The 20,613-nt window shown below is 37.6% G+C and overlaps 2 protein-coding genes across 3 annotated transcripts in view; one reads left to right on the top strand and one right to left on the bottom strand.

The window, feature by feature from the left end:
• KCNMB4 (potassium calcium-activated channel subfamily M regulatory beta subunit 4) overlaps positions 1–20,613 on the bottom strand; it is a 228,013-nt gene that overhangs the window by 130,225 nt on the left and 77,175 nt on the right. The gene's annotated exons all lie outside the window — the stretch shown is intronic.
• On the top strand, positions 7,488–9,413 carry LOC105750662 (casein kinase I-like). Its single transcript, XM_031939191.1, is given in 3 exon segments — positions 7,488–8,285; positions 8,288–8,914; positions 8,917–9,413. Coding segments are annotated over 3 exon segments (1,233 nt in total). The 5' UTR covers positions 7,488–7,723; the 3' UTR covers positions 8,961–9,413.

The raw sequence follows: 20,613 nt of genomic DNA, 5'->3' as shown, positions 1-20,613 counted from the left end.
GTTAGATGGAGCGGGGAGGTCGATGAATGAGTGGTTAATAATTTTTAAAAGGGGGTGGGTTTTACATAGATTGGTCATTAGTTTTTGTAGTTGAATTACAACAATGGTTTTTCATGCCATAGGCTATGGTTAAGAGTCCATACTAAAACTGATATGGAAATGATGCTTGTTTTTATATTGTCCTTGTTATTAATTTTTGGGTTTGTTACTTTTGCTTCCAAGCCTTCTCCTGTGTATGGGGGTTTAAGTATTGTGGTTAGTGGGGGTTTGGGTTGTGCTATTGTTGTGAGTTTAAATAGTACATTTTTGGGGTTAATTGTATTTTTGATTTATTTGGGAGGAATATTAGTAGTGTTTGGTTATACTGTTGCTATGGCTACTGAGGAGTACCCTAAGAGCTGAGTAGGTAATATGGTGGCTTTAAGTATGTTGTTGCTTACTTTGTTAATGGAGATAATTTGATTAATGGTATCAGGTGAAGTTGAGGTGGTTACAGCCGTAGAGTTATTTGATTCATTAGGTAATTATTGTGTAGGCCAGGATTGAAATGGGGTGTCTTTGTTGTACGGTTGTAGGGGTTGGGCAATGGTATTATTAGGTTGGATCTTATTTGTTACTATTTTAGTAGTTTTGGAAGTCATTCATGGTCTTTAGTTAAATAATTAGGAGAATTAATGTTATGGAGATTATGATGGAGAGGAAGTAAGATTTAATAAGTCCTTTTTGGGCAGAAGTAGTGGTGGAAGATATAGAACTGTGTAAATTAGCTTGGCCTTTTGGTCCAGTTTTTTCGTACCACCCCAGATCAATTAGTATGGTAGCAATGTGTTGACCTATTTGCTGGCTTGCTAGGGGGTTTAGTCGGTGGAAGATGTGTGTAAAGTAGCCTAGCATGTTCGAAAAGTTGTGTGTATGGATTAGGGGTATGATTGATATTTTGTTCGTTAGTGTGTTAAGTTCTATTGCGATTAGGATGCCCGCGATGGTTACGATTAGGGCTGAGAGTTTTGTTAAGATGGGTATTGTTATTGGAATTATTGTGGTAGGAGGGATGTTTGTTGTTAGGAGGAAGCCTGCAAAGATACTTTCAAGGGCTAGTTGTATAATGGGGTTAGTCATGTTTGGGCTGTTTTCGGTTACGGGCAATAAAGGTAGGAATCGGGGTTCTTTTAGGAGGGCAAAGTGGATTACTCACATGCTATAGAAGGCTGTAAGTATAATGGCGATAGGGTTATGCATAGAGCTCAAGTGTTTGCATGTGATATATTTATGGCTTCAATGATTGTGTCTTTTGAGTAGAACTCTGCTAGAAAAGGGGTACCTATAAGAGCTAGACTGCCTAGTATGATTGCGGAGGATGTGATTGGGAGAAGTATAAGTAGGCCTCCTATTTTATGAATATCTTGCTCGTCATTAAGGCTGTGAATGATGGAGCCGGAGCATAGGAAGAGTATTGCTTTGAAGAAGGCATGTGTGCAGATATGTAGGAATGCTAGGTGCGGTTGGTTTAGGCCCAGTGCTACCATTATTAAGCCGAGTTGGCTTGATGTGGAAAAGGCTACGATTTTTTTTTTTTTATATCGTTTTGTGTGATAGCACAGATAGCAGTAAATAAAGTTGCCAACACTTTCACCTGTTCCTATCCAATGGAAAACTGATACACCAGTGTGGATAGAGCAGTGGCCCTTAAGTAAAGATAAAATTCAGGCCTTATTAGATATAGTACAGGAACAGCTTGACCAAGGACACTTAAAACCTTCTCTAAGTCCTTGGAATTCCCCAGTGTTTGTTGTGAAAAAGAAATCTGGAAAATGGAGGATGTTAATGGATTTAAGAAAGTGAATGAACAGATGGAAACTATGGAACTCTTCAGCCTGACTTCCATCTCCTACTCAGTTGCCTAGAGAATGGCCTCTTGGTCATAGATATTAAGGATTGTTTCTATTCTATCCCTCTGGATAAGGAGGATATGAAAGATTTGCTCTTTCAGTGCCCAGCTTAACTTAGCTGAGCCTTATAAAAGATATGAATGGACAGTTTTGCCACAGGAATGAAAACAGCCCTACTATGTGTCAAATGTATGTTCTGCTGCTCTTGGTCCAGTAAGAAAAGCATTCCAAAAGTTATGCTATTACATTACATGGATGACATTTTGGGATGTCACCTGAGGAACAAATGTTAGAGGCATGTCTACAAAAGACCATAGAAACACTAAGGAATTACAAATTATACATAGCACCAGAAAAATTCAAAGACATGCTCCTTTTCAATATTTAGATATGAAGTATACCCTAAGGTGCTTACCGTTCAAAAACTCCTTAAGAACAGAAAGCTAAACACATTGAATGATTTTCAGAAATTGATAGGAGATATCCAATGGATGCACCAGTGTTAGGCTTGACTACCTATCAGTTACAACCGTTATATGACATTTTAAGGGGAGACAGTGCTTTAAATTCACCACGCAGCTTACAAAAGAAGCTCAAGAGGCTTTGAGAGAAGTTGAACTGGCTTTATCCAATGTGGTTGAAAGAGTCACTCAAAACCCTTGGAGATATCAGTTTTGCACACAAGAGGCACCCACAGCAGTCCTTCATCAAGACACAGTGTGATAGAGTGGGTGAACCTCCCAGCACAACCAGATCAAAGCCTTACACCTACCCAGTGCTTGTGGCTAGAATTTTATTAAAGGCCACTAAGCAAGCAGTACAATTATCTGGGACAAGACCTGATAAGATATACACCTTTTATACCAATACACAAATTAATGTGTGTTGTGAGACCATCCCAGAGTGGCAAATTTTATTAGCCCTGGCTCCAAATTTTTACATGGGTCTCATTAAAGATAACTAGATTATTACATAATTGGCGATGGACTCTTGAAGAAAAAGTTTCTAAAGTTCCTCTTCAAGGACCAACAATCTTCAATGGATGCATCCAAACATAATATTTGTGCTGTGTATTCATGATCTAACTATAAAGAGAGTAGTCAGAACTCCTTTTCAGTCCACTCAGCAGAATGAATTGTACGCAATCATTCTAGCTCTTACTTATTATCCAGGAGACATAAATATAATATCTGATTCGGCTCTATTCAGTAGGTGTGGTACAAAGAATTGCCACAGCCCAAATAAAATTTGCAGCCTCTAATATATATCAGCTCTTTAAGAAACTTCAAGAGCAAGTGAGAAAGCATCCAGGTAAGATCTATATATTACATGTCCATTCTCATAGTGGACTTCAGGTCCCATATTTGATGGCATCAAAAGGCAGATAGCCTTCTAACTATGTTGGTCAATACCCCTTTGTTCCAAGAAGCTCAGGCATCTCATTCTAAATATCATCAGGCTGCTCCGAGCTTTACGTTTACAATTTGGAAAATAACAAGAGAAGCTTAGGAGCATAGTAAAAGCCTGTACGCTTGCCTTCCTTTCCACGCCCACACTGCCTCCAGGGAAGAACCCTCGTGTTTGAGACCCAATGAAATCTGGCAAATGGATGTGACCCATTATAAATCTTTTGGTCGTCTGTCTTTCATCCATGTTGTGGTAGACACCTTTTCAGGATTCACTTTGCAATGCCAGCAAAAGAGACAGCCCGAAGTGGTCACTGAATTCCTCATACAAGCATTTGCCATTATGGGTGCACAAACAAAAAACAGACAATGGTCCTGCTTATACTTGAAACATTTTACACTTTTGTGCACAGTATAAGATTTTACACACCACGGGCATACCTTTTAATCCTCAAGGACAGGCAATAGTGGAGGGAGAAACAGAGATATTAAGACACTACTCCAAAACAAAAGAAAGGGGAGCCACAGGTAACCCTAGAGAACTTAAATCTAGCTCTTTATACTATTAACTCTTGATTTTTGACAAAGATGCACTGGCTCCGGCTGACAGGTTTATAACCCACCGGAAGGTCAGTGTCCAGTGAGCAGCTCCACTATCTTTAGATAATCGCCAGGTGATGTGGAGAGACCCAGAAAGTGGTGAATGGAAACGACCAGATAGGCTAACTGCTTTGGGGAGAGGGTTTGCTTGTATCTCTACAGGTGGAGAAGGAATCAGATGGGTGCAACAGCCAATTCCTTGTCCATCGAGAGATGGAGAACCTTTGAAACAAAGAGAAGACCCAAGAATATCGGGTGGTGCTGTTGCTGATTTGTGCTCACCATTGAAAGAGCGTGGCAGTTAGGCATTTGACTCATGGACATCAAAGACTGTCGGATTTCAAAACTCTCAGAATCATTGGATTCTCTGAGACATAGGACTTGAAAACCCTCAGGAATCATTGGATTCTCTGAGCCATAGGATCTTGAAAACTCTCAGGAATCATTGATTCTCTGAGACATAGGACTTGAAAACCCTCAGGAATCACTGGATTCTCTGAGACATAGGATTTGAAAACTCTCAGGAATCATTGGATTCTCTGAGAAATGATAAGACTGTTAACACTTCAAAATCTGCTGGAATCATTGGATTCCTAACACAAAAAAGACTTTCAGGACTTCAAAAACTCAGGGGATCATTGGATTCCCTGACATGTGAAACAATGGACAATAGATTGGTTTTGGACTATCTCTTGGCTGCTGAAGAAGGTGTATGTGTGACTGTTGTTACATACCCACCTTCTAGGACTTCTGGTGATCTTTCCAACACCATGTTGATTTATATTGTTTGCTATTCTGCTACTTGTGTGTACAATTCATGTTTGTTACACCACATCGAGCCTGCACTGACTGAGGGAGGGTCATCCCTAATAGCCTCTGCGTATTGCTATGTGCTTGTGTAATACCTCCCATGCTGATGGGTTTGTGCATAATAAGACCCTTTCAGCCCAGAAACCGCTAGCAACCTCCATTTCCTTTGGTGCTTTTCATCTCCCTTCCTGAGATGTCAGGTAGGGCGTGATCATCTCCTTTTAGTGCTTTCACGCCTTTTCTGAGAAGTCAGGGAGGCTGTGATCACCTCCTTTTCGGTGCTTTCACCTCTTCCCTGAGAAGTTAGGAGGCTGTGATCACCTCCCTTGGGGCTCTGACCTCCTGAGGAGTCAGGGATGGCATGACCACCGGTGTTCTAAAATAAAAGAAAGCGGAAATGTAATGGGCTGAGGTTTGAGCTGATGCACTGAGGTCCCAAGTACATGAGGCTAGATAGTATGGGCATACTCTATTAATATAACATGATTGGATTAAGAATGGTCTCCTGCCACTCTCCTTGCAAGTCCTGATGTGTTGTATAGGAAATGACGATTTTGGTGGGTGGAGGCAGAGAGGGAAGAAGAGAAGCTGGGAGATTGGGCTGAGTTCGAGACTCAGCTGCTGGTTGTGTGGCTGCTGGTCGAGCTAGCTTCTGACTCAGCTGCACACATTGTTATCGCCGATTCTCTTCCACCTCCGATCCTTCTTCACTGAGAATAAAGACTGACGATTTTCCCCTAACCTGAATTCCTGTCTCGTGCTGATCTTAAAATACGCAATCTTAACAATAATGGTTAAAGCTGTTTGGTTGTTTTGTATGACAGGGTTGAATCGGATTAGCAGGAAAATGCTTGCAATGACTATGGTGCTAGAATGGAGTAATGCTGATACGGGGGTGTGGCCTTCTATGGCTGAAGGTAGTCATGGATGTAGGCCGAATTGGGCTGATTTTCTGATTGCGGCAATGATCAGTCCAAGTAGAGCCAGGATATCAATGTTTGTTATGAAGATGTGTTGGATGTCTCAGGAGTTGTTGTTAATTATTAGTCATGCTATGGGCTAGTATAAATCCAATGTTTCTAATTCGATTGTATAGGACCGCTTGGAGGGCAGCAGTGTTTGCATCCGTTCGTCCGAATCACCATCCGATGAGCATTAATGATATGATTCCTACATCTTCTCATCCAATGAACAGCTGGAATAGATTATTTTCAGGGACAAGAATGATTATGGTGAATAAGAAGATAATTAGGTATTTGAAAAAGTGGTGAATGTTTGGGTCTGAGTGCATGTATCATATTGAGAATTCTAGGATGGAGCATGTATCCTCATGCAATGAGGATAAAGATGATGGAAAAATAGTCTAGTTTAAAGCTTATTGTTAGTTAAATGTTTTTGAGAATCCGTTTTAATTTGGCTTCTTTGTCCTGAATGTATGAACAGGATTAATGGAAGAAGGCTAGTAAAGAAGGCTAGTTTGACTGTGTTTTTACATAATAGTGGGAGGTTGCTGGTTTTGTGTGGGAGAAGCATATTGTAAATTAGGGGGAAAGTAAGTATAGTAATGGCCAGAAGTAGAGAAGAATTTAATAAATAGTTAATTACTTTTATTTGCACCAAAATTTGCACTTATTTATTGCACCAAAATTTTTGGTTCCTAAGACCAATGAATGACTATTATCCTTTAAAAGTGAGAAAGCCATGGAGTTTATTCATGGGGTCAAGAATTAGCAATTCTTGTAACTTTCTCGTGCATATAAGGAGATTTAAACTCCTAATTTTAGATTCACAATCTAATGTTTTTGTTAAACTATATTTGCAATATGTAATGCCAAGAATGAATTTGGGGCAAATGGAAATAATAAGTAGGGGAAGGAGGTGTAAGGTTATTAACATATGTTCTCTGGTGAAAGTTGGTTTGATAGGGTATATGTGGTGTGTAAACTTGCCTCGTTGGGCAAGTTTACTTTACTTACTTTACTTACTTACTTACTTTACTTAGCATTTGCTAAGAATGCTCAGTGATTTTTCAGTTTTTACTAGCTGAATAACAAGAAATCTTTTCAACTAAATAGCCTGATATTTTTTCATACATTTGTTTACTGAGAAAACAGATCCCATTCTCCATTTGCTCTTTTCTCCCCTCTTTATATCTCAAAACTCTTTGTCATCTTGCCTTCTTCACTTCAATCTCTGATAAAATTTGTAGTGCCCTTCTCTTCAGCACAGACAGTCCTATTTGTACTCTTGATCTCATCCCTTTCCATCTCTTCCCTCTGACAGGTTAATTGAGTTCCCTGCCTTAAATCTGTCCCCTCTCTAGTCTATCCACTCAACTACCAAAATGATATTTATACAACATACTTATCACTATTACTCAAAAAGCTTTAGTTATTCCATATTGTTTCTACAATAAAATACAAATTCTTCTGCTTGGAATTAAAGCCCTTGAAAATCTAGCTCCTGACCACTTTTCCTGGCTTATAAATTTATTGGTTCTGGTATAAATCTTGTCCATTTCTACTACATCTTTTCTAGTATTTCCTTTGCACAGGATGATTCTTATGCTCTCAATGCAATCTCTCCTGATATTAACTTCTTAGAATTCCTTACTCCCTTTGGAGTTCAGTTTAACCAGCTATTTCTGATATTCCAGGGACTACTATCTACAATACTGAAATTATTCATTTTTTACATATGTGTATGTGTATGAATGCACGTGTAGGTGTGTGTGGATTGTTTTTTCCAGTCAAATGTTACCTTAAGTGTAGAGTCTGCAAGCGGGGGCCGGAGCAGGGGCGGCGGCGCTCGGACTGTCCCATCCGCCCCATATTGAGGCGCTGGGAGCGGCGGGGCGGCCGGAAAGCGATGGTGAAAGCGGGGCCGTGAGGGGGGCGGAGCCGGGAGCCGGACCCGCATTAGCGGCAGCAGCGGCGCCGCCTCCCCCGGAGCGCAGACCCAGGAAGCGGTCGGGAGGGGAGGGGAGCGAACCAGGCCGGAGCCGAAGCCACCGCCGTCATGGAGCTGAGAGTTGGGAACAGGTACCGGTTGGGCCGAAAGATCGGCAGCGGCTCCTTTGGAGACATCTATCTCGGTACTGATATTGCTGCAGGAGAAGAAGTTGCCATCAAGCTCGAATGTGTCAAAACCAAACACCCTCAGCTCCATATTGAGAGCAAAATCTACAAAATGATGCAGGGAGGAGTGGGCATTCCTACAATTAAATGGTGTGGGGCAGAAGGGGACTATAATGTCATGGTGATGGAGCTTTTGGGACCAAGCCTTGAAGATCTCTTCAATTTCTGCTCAAGAAAATTCAGTCTGAAAACTGTCCTGCTACTTGCTGACCAGATGATTAGTCGGATTGAATACATTCATTCGAAGAACTTCATCCACCGAGATGTGAAGCCGGATAATTTTCTTATGGGACTGGGAAAAAAGGGTAACCTAGTCTATATCATAGACTTTGGGTTGGCCAAGAAGTACCGAGATGCTAGGACCCATCAGCACATACCCTATCGTGAGAATAAAAACCTCACAGGAACTGCTCGTTATGCCTCCATCAACACTCATCTTGGAATTGAAGGGATGACTTGGAGTCCCTGGGCTATGTGTTGATGTACTTCAATTTGGGCTCCCTCCCCTGGCAGGGGCTGAAGGCTGCTACCAAGAGACAAAAATATGAAAGAATTAGTGAAAAGAAAATGTCCACTCCCATTGAAGTGTTATGTAAAGGCTACCCTTCTGAATTTGCCACATACCTGAATTTCTGTCGTTCGTTGCGTTTTGATGACAAACCTGACTATTCCTACCTGAGACAGCTCTTCAGGAACCTGTTCCATCGCCAGGGTTTTTCCTATGACTATGTGTTTGACTGGAACATGCTAAAATTTGGTGCCAGCCGGGCAGCTGATGATGCCGAAAGGGAACGCCGGGATCGAGAGGAACGATTGAGACACTCCCGAAATCCAACTACTCGGGGTCTCCCTTCCACTGCATCAGGCCGCCTGAGGGGAACACAAGATGTAGCTCCTCCCACTCCCCTCACCCCTACCTCACATACTGCTAACACCTCTCCTCGGCCTGTCTCTGGAATGGAAAGAGAGCGGAAAGTGAGTATGAGACTGCATCGTGGTGCCCCAGTCAATATCTCTTCGTCTGATTTAACAGGCCGACAAGATACCTCTCGCATGTCAACCTCACAGATTCCGATGGGGTGACTTCCAGTGGTCTTCAGTCTGTCGTGCACCGATGAGAAATCTCCTTTTTGCCGTGGAGGGGCAGACAATGCATGGCTGATCTACTATGTTACCTACCAATGGCTTTACTAGTGAAACGTCCCCCGATCTAGAACAGAAAACGTTAACACCAGGAGCTCTCCAGGCCTTTTTACCCAGCGATGCTCATGGGGGAAACAAAAAAATACCCTAACCGAACAAACTCCAAGTGCTGCCATCGCCAGGGGCTGAAACCTGATGCCCCCTCACAAAGAACTCAGTTATAACGGGGCTGGGAAGAAAAACCAGAGTGTAAGAGAGAGACAATTTGCAAAGAGAATCAAACTCCCATTCGAGAGTCTTTTCATTTTTCCCTCCACTGGTGGTAAACTTATGCTACCCCTTATTATTATTCTACTGTAACTATAAATCTTTTACTTGGTTTAAGACAGTTTTGTATCATTTTGCTAAAAATTATTGGCTTAAATCTATGTAAAGAATTCTGTCTTTTTATTGTTGCGTTTTTTTGTGTGTGTGTATATGTGTGTGTGTGTGTGTGTGTATGTATGTTGTGTGTGCGTGTTGTTTTGTTTTTTGTTTTTTTCGGTCTGACTTAAAGATGTTGACTTTGAAGAATCCTGCATCAAAGACACTGGCTTGGAGTTTCAGGCAGGGAGTGTATGTGAATTAAAATGATCAAATTAAAAAAAAAAAAAAAAGAGTAGAGTCTGCTTGGGCATTTAAATATTTGTGGATTAACTGGCTAATTGCAAGATAACCTCCCTGAATATCACCTCAGAATTATTGACAAAACGCTTTGTCAAACTTAAAAGCTCCAGGGTTTCAATGGATCTGTAATCTCCAGTAACTGTAAACAGTCCATTCATGTTTTCTCATCCTATTCAATTCTTATCCTTGTGTTCCCAGAAGACACTACAGAAGATTCTATCCAGAACTGTGGGTCCTTCATTCTCTTAACAATGACTGACTGTCAGTGGAACAGGCCAACTATCAATTGGTTAACCCTGATTCTTACTACATGACCAGCCCAAGTTTTTTTTTTCATTTTGGTCAGACATTTCTCTGACAACACTCATTATACTGCATATCCTTTGTAACTCTCTAAGATTTTGTACTTTTTTTTTTTTTAATGATAATAGCTTTTTATTTTTCAAAATACATGCAAAGATAGTTTTCAATTTTTATCCTTGCAAAACCTTGTATTCCAAATTTTTATCCCTACCTCCCCACCATCTCCCCTCCCCTATACAGCATCTGTTCCAATATAGGTTAACATGTACAATTCTTCTAAATACATTTCCACATTTATCATGCTGCACAAGAAAAATCAGACCAAAGTGGGGGAAGTGTGAAAGAAACAAGCAAGCAAACAACAACAATAAAAAAGGTGAAAATACTATGTTGTGATCCACATTCAGTACCCATAATCCTCTCTCTGGACACAGATGGCTTTCTCTATCACAAGACTATTGGAATTGCCAGAATCGCTCCATTGTTAAAAAGAACCAAGTCCATCACAGTTGATAATCACATAACCTTGTCATTATTGTGTACAACGTTCTCCTGGTTCTACTCACTTCACTTGGCATCAGTTTATGAAAGTCTCTCTAGGTCTTTCTGAAATTATCCTACTGACCATTTCTTATAGAACAAAATTATTCTATTACATTCATATACCATTACTTATTCCGCCATTCCTCACTGATGAGCACTCAGTTTCTTGCCAAACAAAAAGGGCTGCTACAAACAATTTTGCACATGTGGGTCCCTTTCCCTTTTTTATGATCTCAATGGGATACAGACCCAATAGAGACATTGCTGGAACAAAAGGTATTCACAGTTTGATAGCCCTTTGGGCATAATTCCAAATTGTTCTCCAGAATGGTTGGAACAGTTCACACCATGATCAACAATGTACTAGTGTCCCAGTTTTTCTACATCCCCTCCAAAATTTATCTTTATCTTTTCCTGTCATTTTAGTCAATCTAAGAGGTGTGAAGTGGTACCTCAGAGTTGTGATTTAGAGCATTTTTTCATATAACTAGAAATGGCTTTAATTGCTTCATCTGAAAATTGTCTTTCACCATTTATCCTTCAACCATTTATCAATTGGGGAATGGCTTGTATTTTTGTTAATTTGAGTCAACCCTATATATTTTAGAAATGACATATTTCCTTGAGAGACTTACTAAACTAATGCTAAGTGAAATTTGTAGAAGCAAGAGAACATTACACACATCAACAACAAGATTATGTGATGATCGTCTGTGATGGACTTGGCTTTTTTAAAAAATGAGGTGATTCAGTCCAATTCCAATAGACTTGTTATAGAGAGCTATCTGCATTTAGAGAAAAGACTATGGGGACTGAATGTGGATGACAAAATAATGTTTTCACCATTTTTGTTGTTTGCTTGCTTGTTTTTTTCTCTTTTTTTCCCTTCTTGATTTGATTTTTCTTGTGCAATAAGATAAATGTGGAAATATGTTTGGAAGAATTGCACATATTTAATCTATATAGAATTACTTGTTATCTAGCGGAGGGGAGAAGGAAAAAGGGAAGGGGAAAAATTTAGAACACAGGTTTTGCAAAGGTAAATTTTTTAAAAAATATATTATTATAGCTTTTTATTTACAAAACATATGCATGGGTAATTTTTCAACACTAACCCTTACAAAACCTTCTGTTCCAACTTTTCCCCTCCTTCTCCCCATCCCCTTCCCTAAATGGCAGGTAGTCCAAAACATGTTAAAATGTTAAAGTATATGTTAAATCCAATATATGTATACATATTTATACAGTTATCTTGCTGCACAAGAAAAATCAGATCTAGAAAGAAAGGAAAAAACCTGAGAAGGAAAACAAAAATGCAAGTAAACAATACCAGAAACAGTGAAAATGCTATGTTGTGGTCTACACTCATTTCTCATAGTTCTCTCTCTGGGTGTAGCTGATTCTCTTCTTTACTGAACAATTGGAACTGGTTTGAATTATCTCATTGTTGAAGAGAGCCACATCCATCAGAGTTTATCATCACATAATCTTCTTGTTGCCGTGTAAAATGATCTCCTGGTTCTGCTCATTTCACTTAGCATCAATTCATTTAAGTCTCTCCAGGCCTCTCTGAAATCATTCTCCTGGTGGTCATTTTGTACAGAACAATAATATTCCATAACATTCATATACCACAATTTACCTAACCATTCTCCAATTGATGGGCATCCATTTAATTTCCAGTTTCTAGCCACTAGAAAAAGGGCTGCCACAAACATTTTTGCACATATGGGTCCCTTTCTCTTCTTTAAGATCTCTTTGGGATATAAGCCCAGTAGTAACACTACTGGATCAAAAGGTATGCACATTTTGATGACTTTTTGAACATAGTTCCAAATTGCTCTCCAAAATTGCTGAATTCACAATTCCACCAACAATGTATCACTGTCCCAGTTTTCCCACATCTCTTCCAAATTCGTCATTAGTTTTTCCTGCCATCTTAGCCAATCTGAGAGGTGTGTAGTGGTATCTCAGACTTATCTTAATTTGGATTTCTCTGATTAATAATGATTTGGAGCACTTTTTCATATGACTAGAAATAGTTTCAATTTCTTCATCTGAAAATTGTTCATATCCTTTGACCATTTATCAATTGGAGAATGGCTTGATTTCAAATAAATTGGAATCAATTCTCTATATATTTTGGAAATGAGGCCTTTATCAGAATCTTTTTATCAGAAACTGTAAAAATGTTTTCCCAATTCATTGGTTCCCTTCTAATTTTGTCTGCATTAGTTTCATTTGTACAATTTTTTTACTTAATATAATCAAAATTTTCTATTTTGTGATCAATAATGATCTCTAGTTCTTCTTTGGTCACAAATTCCTTCCTCCTCCACAGGTCTGAGAGGTAAACTATCCTATGTTCTTATAATTTATTTATAAGCTCATTCTTTATGTTTAGATCATGAACCTATTTCGACCTTATCTTGGTATATGGTGTTAAGTGTAGTTCAATACCTAGTTTCTGCCATACTAGTTTCCAATTTTCCCAGCAGTTTTTGTTGAATAGTGAATTCTTATCCCAAAAGCTGGGGTCTTTGGGTTTGTCAAACACTAGATTGCTATAGTTATTGACTATTTTGTTCTGTGAACCTAACCTATTCCATTGATCAATTAGTCTATTTCTTAACCAGAACCAAATGGTTTTGATGACCACTGTTTTAGTTTTAGATCTGCTACAGTTAAGTCATCTTCATTTGATTTTTTTCCCATTAGTTCCCTTGTAATTATTGATGATTTGTTCTCCCAAATGAATTTTGTTATTATTTTTTCTAGGTCAGTAAGATAGTTTCTTGGAAGTTTGAGTGATACAGCACTAAATAAATACATTAGTTTAGGTTCTATTATGGGCCAGAACTCTGAAACAAGGATTCTTACAAGGTTATTTAGTTTAGCATGGTGTTTAATAGTTCTCTAAATTCAGTATGATTGATTTAATCTTTTTTTAAATAGCTTTTTATTTACAAGTTATATGTATGGGTAATTTTACAGCATTGACAAATTGCCAAACCTTTTGTTCCAATTTTCCCCTTTCTTCCTCCCACCCCCTCCCCTAGATGGCAGGATAACCAGTAGATGTTAAATATATTAAAGTATAAATTAGATACACAATAAATGTACATGACCAAACCGTTATTTTGCTGTACAAAAAGAATCAGACTCTGAAATATTGTACAATTAGCCTGTGAAGGATTGATTTAATCTTACAACAAATAATGGTTTCCTAGTGATATAATGATTGGTTTATACTCAGTATAGAGCATATAAGCTGGGAGCCTCAGCCAGAGTGAGAGCCAGGGAAAACAAAGGACTGCAGGCGAGAGCTCAAGCTCTTGGATCCAAGGAGAGAGATTCATTCCACCTTCAGTCAGGCTCCTGGTGGTTCTCCTGAGGGATTGAGAGACAGATTCATTCACTTCATCTCACACCACCATGGCTGGCCTGGCCTCCTACATTTTCTCCACTAAAATCAAGTCCCCTCTGAAGGCCAAGAGAAAGCTGTGCACCAGGGGAAGGAGACAATAAAGACTTTTGGACTTTAATACCTGGCTATTCTTGTGGTGATTACTTGGCTGAAAAGAAGGCTTCCCTAAGACCTCAAGAAAACCAAATAAGAATATTACAAGGTACTATTGTCATCCTTATTATATTTGCTCAACCTATCCAAGAGCACTTAATATTTTTCCAGTTGTTTAGATCTGACTTTATTTGTGTGGAAAGTGTTTGGAAGTTACTGATTTTTCCTTGGCAGATCCCCAGATAGTTTATACTATTGACAGTTATTTTAAATGGAATTTCTCTTTGTATCTCTTGCTGTTGGATTTTGTTAGTGAAGTATAAAAATGATGATTTATGTAGATTTATTTTATATTTTACAACTTTGCTAAAGTGGTAGATTATTTCTAATAGCTTTTTAATAGATTCCCTGGGGTTCTCTAAGTATACCATCATATCATTTGCAAAGAGTGATAATTTGGGTTTCCTCGTTACCTACTCTAATTCCTTTAATCTCTTTTTCATCTCTTATTGCCAAAGCTAGCATTTCTAATACAAGATTGATAGTAACAGTGATGGTGGGTAACCTTGTTGCACCCCTGATCTTATTGGGAATGGTTCCAGTTTGCTTGCTGATAGTTTTTAAAAAGATGCTACTATTTTAAGGAAAAGTCCATTTATTCCTATACTCTCTTGTGTTTTTAATAGGAATGGATGTTGAATTTTATCAAATGCTTTTTCTGTATCTGTTGAGATAATCATATGATTTTTGTTAATTTGGTTATTGATATAGTCAATTATGCTAATAGTTTTCCTAATATTGAACTAGCCCTGCATTCCTGGTATAAATCTTACTTGATCATAGTGTATTATCCTGGGGATAATTTTCTGGTAATCTTTTTGCTAATATTTTATTTAAGATTTTAGCATCAATATTAATTAGGGAGATTGGTCTATAATTTTCTTCCTCGGTTTTTGTCCTACCTGGTTTATATATCAGTATAATGTCTGTGTCATAAAAGGAATTAATTATTGCTCTAATTTCCTCTTCATTAGTGGAAAGTTCTAACTTTTCATTTTTAAGACTAACAATTTGATTTTCCTTTCCTTTTTCTTTCCAAATTTACCAAAAATTTATCTACTTTATTGTTTTTTTCATAGAACACACTTTTAGTTTTATTTATTAATTCAATAGTTTTTTTTACTTTCAATTTTATTAATCTTTCCTTTTATTTTTAGAATTTCAAGTTTAGTTTTTGATTGAAGGTTTTTAATTTGCTCTTTTTTTAGCTTTTTTAGTTGTAAGCCCAATTCATTGATCTTCTCTTTATTTTATGCAAGTAAGCCTCTGGAGATATAAAATTTCCCCTTATTACCACTTTGGCTGCATCCCCTAAATTTTGGTATCTTGTCTCATTATTGTTATTCTCTTGGATGAAATTATTAATTGTATCTATGATTTGCTCTTTCACCCATTCATTCTTTTTTTTTTTGTCTTTAAAATTTTTTTTAATAGCTTTTTTATTTACAAGATATATGTATAGGTAATTTTTCAGCATTGACAGTTGCAAATCCTTTTGTTCCAACTTTTTCCCTCCTTCCCTCCACCCCTTCCCCCAGATGGCAGGGTGAGCAATACCTTTAAATATGTTAAAGTATAAGTTAAATACAATATATTTATACATGTCCAAACAGTTATTTTGTTGCATAAAAAGATTCGGACTTTGAAATAGTGTACAATTATCCTGTGAAGGAAATCGAAAATGTCACCCATTCATTCTTTAGGATGAGATTATTTAGTTTCCATTTACTTTTTGGTCTATTTTTCCCTGGCTTTTTATTGAATGTAATTTTTATTGCATCATGATATGAAAAGAATTGCATTTACTATTTCTGCCTTTCTGCATTTGATTCAGAGATCTTTATATCTTAATATATGGTCAATTTTTGTATGGATTCCATGAACTGCCAAGAAGAAAGTGTACTCCTTTCTGTCTTCATTCAGTTTTCTCCAAATATCTATGATACCTACCTTTTTTAAGTATTCTATTTACCTCTTTAACTTCTTTCTTATTTTGTGGTTTGATTTATCTAGTTCTGAGAGTGCAAGATTGAGATCTCCCACTATTATAGTTTTGCTGTCTATTTCTTCTTTCAACTCTCTTAACTTCTCCTTTAGGAATTTAAATGCTATACCACTTGGTGCTATGTTTAGTTTTGCTATTGTTTCATTATCTATGGTACCCCTTACCAAGATATAGTTTCTTTCCATTTTTCTTTTAATTAAATCAACTTTTGCTCTTGCTTGATCTAAGATCAGGATGGCTACCCCTGCTTTTTTTTTTTTTTAATTTCACCTGAAGCATAACAGATTCTTTTACCTTTACTCTGTATATATTACTCTGATTCAAATGTGTTTCCTATAAACAACATATTGTAGGATTCTGGCTTCTAATCCAGTCTGCTATCCACCTCCACTTTATGGGAGAGTTCACCCCATTCACATTTACAGTTAAAACTACTAATTCTGTATTTCCTGCCGTCTTATTATTCCCCAGTTTATATTTTTGTCTTTCATTTCTCCCTTATCCCCCTCCCCAGTATTTATCTTGGGGGGATCACTAGCCTCAAGCAGCCCTCCCTCTTTAGAATCTCTCCCCCTTAGAGTCTCTTCCCCTTTCTTATATCTTTCCCCTACTATTTCTGTATTCCCTTCCATTTAGCTTACACTTTCACTTTTTCTCTTTTCCCCTCCCACTTTTCAATGAGGTGAGAGAAGTTTCTCTGTAAACGAAATATGTCTAATATTTTCTCTTTGAGACAAATCTGATGACAGTAAGAGTCACACAATGTTCATCCCTCTCCCTTCTTTCCCTCAGTTACAATAGGTTTTTTTTTGCCTCTTCATGAGATGTAATTTTCTTTTTCTTTTTTTACCTCTACTTTTCCCTTTTTCTGGTACAATTCCTTTTCCACCTCTAGTTCCTTTTTTATATTATAATAGTAAAATCAAATTATATATACATTTTCTATGTATGACCATAACAGAAATATAGTTCCTAAGAGTTCTTTTTACCTTTTTGTGTTACGCTTCAGTCAAAATTTTTAACTCTGGTTTTTTCTTTTTTGTTTTGATTTGCAATGATTTTTTTTATTATAGCTTTTTATTTACAAGATATATGCATGAATAATTTTTCAGCATTGACAATTGTAAAACCTTTTGTTCCAACTTTTCCCCTCCTTCCCCCCAAACCTTCCCCCAGATGGCAGGTTGACCAATACATGTTAAATATATTGAAGTATAAGTTAAATACAACATATGTATACATGTCCAAACAGTTATTTTTCTGTACTAAAAGAATCAAACTTTGAAGTGGTGTCCAATTAGCCTGTGAAGGAAATAAAAAATAAAGGTGGATAAAAAGAGAGGGATTGGGAATTCTATGTAGTGGTTCATAGTCATCTCCCAGCATTCTTTTGCTGGGTGTAGCTGATTCAGTTCATTACTGCTCTATTGGAACTGATTTGATTCATCTCATTGTTGAAGAGGGCCACTTTCATCAGAAATGATCATCATATAGTATTGTTGAAGTATATAATAATCTCCTGGTCCTGCTCATTTCACTCAACATCAGTTCATGTAAGTCTCTCCAGGCCTTTCTGAAATCCTCCTGTTGGTCATTTCTTACAGAACAATAATATTCCATAACATTTATGTACCACAATTTATTCAATCATGTTCCAATTGATCCACTTAGTTTCTAGTTTCTGGCCACTACAAAGAGGGCTGCCACAAACATTCTTGCACATACAGGTCCCCTTCCCTTCTTTAAAAATCTCTTTGGGATATAAGCCCAGTAGTAACACCACTGGATCAAAGGGTATGCACATTTTGATAACTTTTTGAGCATAGTTCCAAATTGCTCTCCAGAATGGCTGGATGTATTCACAATTCCACCAACAATGTATCAGTGTCCTAGTTTTCCCACATCCCCTCCAACATTCCACATTATCTTTCCCTGTCTTTCTAGCCAATCTGACAGGTGTGTAGTGGTATCTCAGTAACTCTGGTTTTTTCATCAGAAATAAATGGAATTCACCTGTTTCATTGAATGCCCATCTTCTTCCCTGGAAGAAAATGCTCAGTTTAGTGGGGTAATTTATTCTTGTATGCATTCCAATTTCCTTTGCCTTTCAGAAGATCAGATTCCAGGCCCTTCAATCCTTTAATGTGGAAGCTGCTATATATTGAGTAATCCTGATTGTGGCTCCTTGGTATTTGAATTGTATTTTCTGGATGCTTGTAATATTTTTTCCTTGGTCCAAAAGTTCTGAAATTTAACCACAATATTCCTTGGAATTTTAATTTTAGGATCGCTTTCAGGAGGTATTCAAAGAATTCTTTCAATGGCTATTTTACTTTCCATTTCTATGACTTTCTATAACATTTGGGTAGTTCTCTTTAATGATTTCCTGAAAAATAGCGTCTAGCCTCTTTTTTTTAATCATTATTTTTTTTTCAGGGAGTCCAATAATCCTTAGATTATCTTTCCTAGATCTATTTTCCAAGTCTGATGTTTTCCCAAATAGGTATTTAACATTTTTCTTCTTCTTCTTCTTCTTCTTCTTTTTTTGGTTTTGCTTGACTGATTCTTGATGTCTCATCAAGTCATTCATTTCCATTTGTTCAGTTCTGATTTTTAATGAATTATTTTCTTCATTTACTTTTTTTTACTTCTTTTTATATTTGTCCAATTGAGTTTTTAAATGAGTTATTTTGTTTTATGGATTGTTTTTCCATTTCACAATTTTTTAAAGAGTTATTTTCTTTTTCCAATTCACACATTCTGTTTTCCTGGGAGTTCTCTTTTCCATTTCACATTTCAGGGAATTGTTTTTCTTTTTCCACTTTATCATATCTTTCTTTTAATGAGTTATGTGCTTTTTCCAAACCCTCTTGCAGAGTTTTCCTTTCCTTATCCCATTTTTCTTCTAGCTTTCTTTTAAGATCCATTTTAATTTCTTCTAGGAGAGCCTTGTGTGGTGGGGACTAGGTTATATCACCCTTTGGGGCTTCCTCTGAGACACTCTGCTTTTAGTCTTCTCAAGGTTTGAAGTCTATTCTCTTTCACTATACAAGCTGTCTACAGTTAGAACTTGCTTTGCCTTTTTACTCATTTAAAAAAAAAGTTGGGATCTGCTTTTAGGGCAAGGAGGTTCTAAGCTTCCTCTACAAACCAAGCAGTGACAGCAGCTTCACTGGGATCATGCTGAGTCACTCCTCATGCTGGGTGGGGTGTGGCCAGGTCCCATGAGACTCAGGCACTTTAGGGTACACTCTTTACTTTTAGTGTTTGTGTTGGATGTTTTATAACTTCTTTGCTGATCTGGCTTGCAACCAGGGCAGAGTAGCCAACACTGTGGTATAAAGTCCTCCCTGTAGATTCTTTGCCCCACAGAGACCAAAGACCAAACCCTGCCTCCAGTCTACTCAGCATTCACTGGCCTCTGTGCTCTGTTTCCCTGCCTGTAACTGGCCTCCTCATGTGCTCAAGCCCAATCAAAATAGACCTTTTCTGGTGATCTTCAAAATTATCTTCTGCTGACAATTTGCTGCACTCCCAATATCTGTAGATTCTGCCAGTCAAGCAGAGCTATCCCAGAGGCTAAATTTTGTAATTAATGTGAGGGGAGTAGGAGAGCTCAGAAAGAAGCTCTCTGCCATCTTGCAAAGGTAAGTGTTGAAAACTATCTTTGCATGTATTTTGAAAAATAAAAAGCTATTACTTAAAAAGGAAGGAAGGGAAGAAGGGAGGAAAGAAGAAAGGAAGGAAGGAAGGAGGAAGGGAGGAAGGAAGGGAAGGAGGAAGGAAAGGAGGGAGCGAAAGAGGAAGGAAGGGAGGGAGGGAGGAAGGGGAAGAAAGAAAGAAAGAAAGAAAGAAAGAATGGAAGAAATGAAAATAAATGAAAGACAGAATGGCCTGGATATAAAATTTCCCCAAAATTTTTGCTTCCCTTCTAATCTTGGATGCATTGGTTTTGTTTCTTCAAAAACTTTTAAATTTAATATAACAAAAATTATTCATTTTGCATTTTATAATGTTCTCTAGCTCTTCTTTGGCCATAAATTCCTTCCTTCTCCACAGATCTGAGAGGTAGACTATCCCTTGGTTCTCCTGATTTCTGTTTTGTGATATATGATTCATGATTTATGTCTAAATTATGAACCCATTTTGAATTTATCTCAATATAGATAGAGTACCATACTATTTTTCAACTTTATCAGCAATTTTTGTCAATTCTTATCCAGAAGCTGAGTTTATCAAACATTAGATTACTATAGCCATTTACTATTTATTGTTCCTTGTGAACTCAACCTATTCTACTGATCCACTACTCCATTTCTTAGCCAGTCTCAAATGGTTTTGATGACCACAGTTTTATAGTATAGTTTTAGGTCTGTTGTAGTCTGATGTAGTTTCCTTTCTTATCTCTTTTAATTAAATCTATTTTTGATTTTGCTTGATCTGAGATCAGGATTGCTAGTCCTAATTTTTTTTTTATTTCAGCTGAAGCATAATAGATTTTGCTCCAGCCTTTTTACTTTTAGTCTGTATC

This window comes from Sarcophilus harrisii, chromosome 5 (genome assembly GCF_902635505.1).
Source record: "Sarcophilus harrisii chromosome 5, mSarHar1.11, whole genome shotgun sequence".
NCBI lineage: Eukaryota > Metazoa > Chordata > Mammalia > Dasyuromorphia > Dasyuridae > Sarcophilus > Sarcophilus harrisii.
The sequence above is the reverse complement of the archived record's forward strand: the minus strand, read 5'-3'. Positions and strand labels throughout refer to the sequence as shown.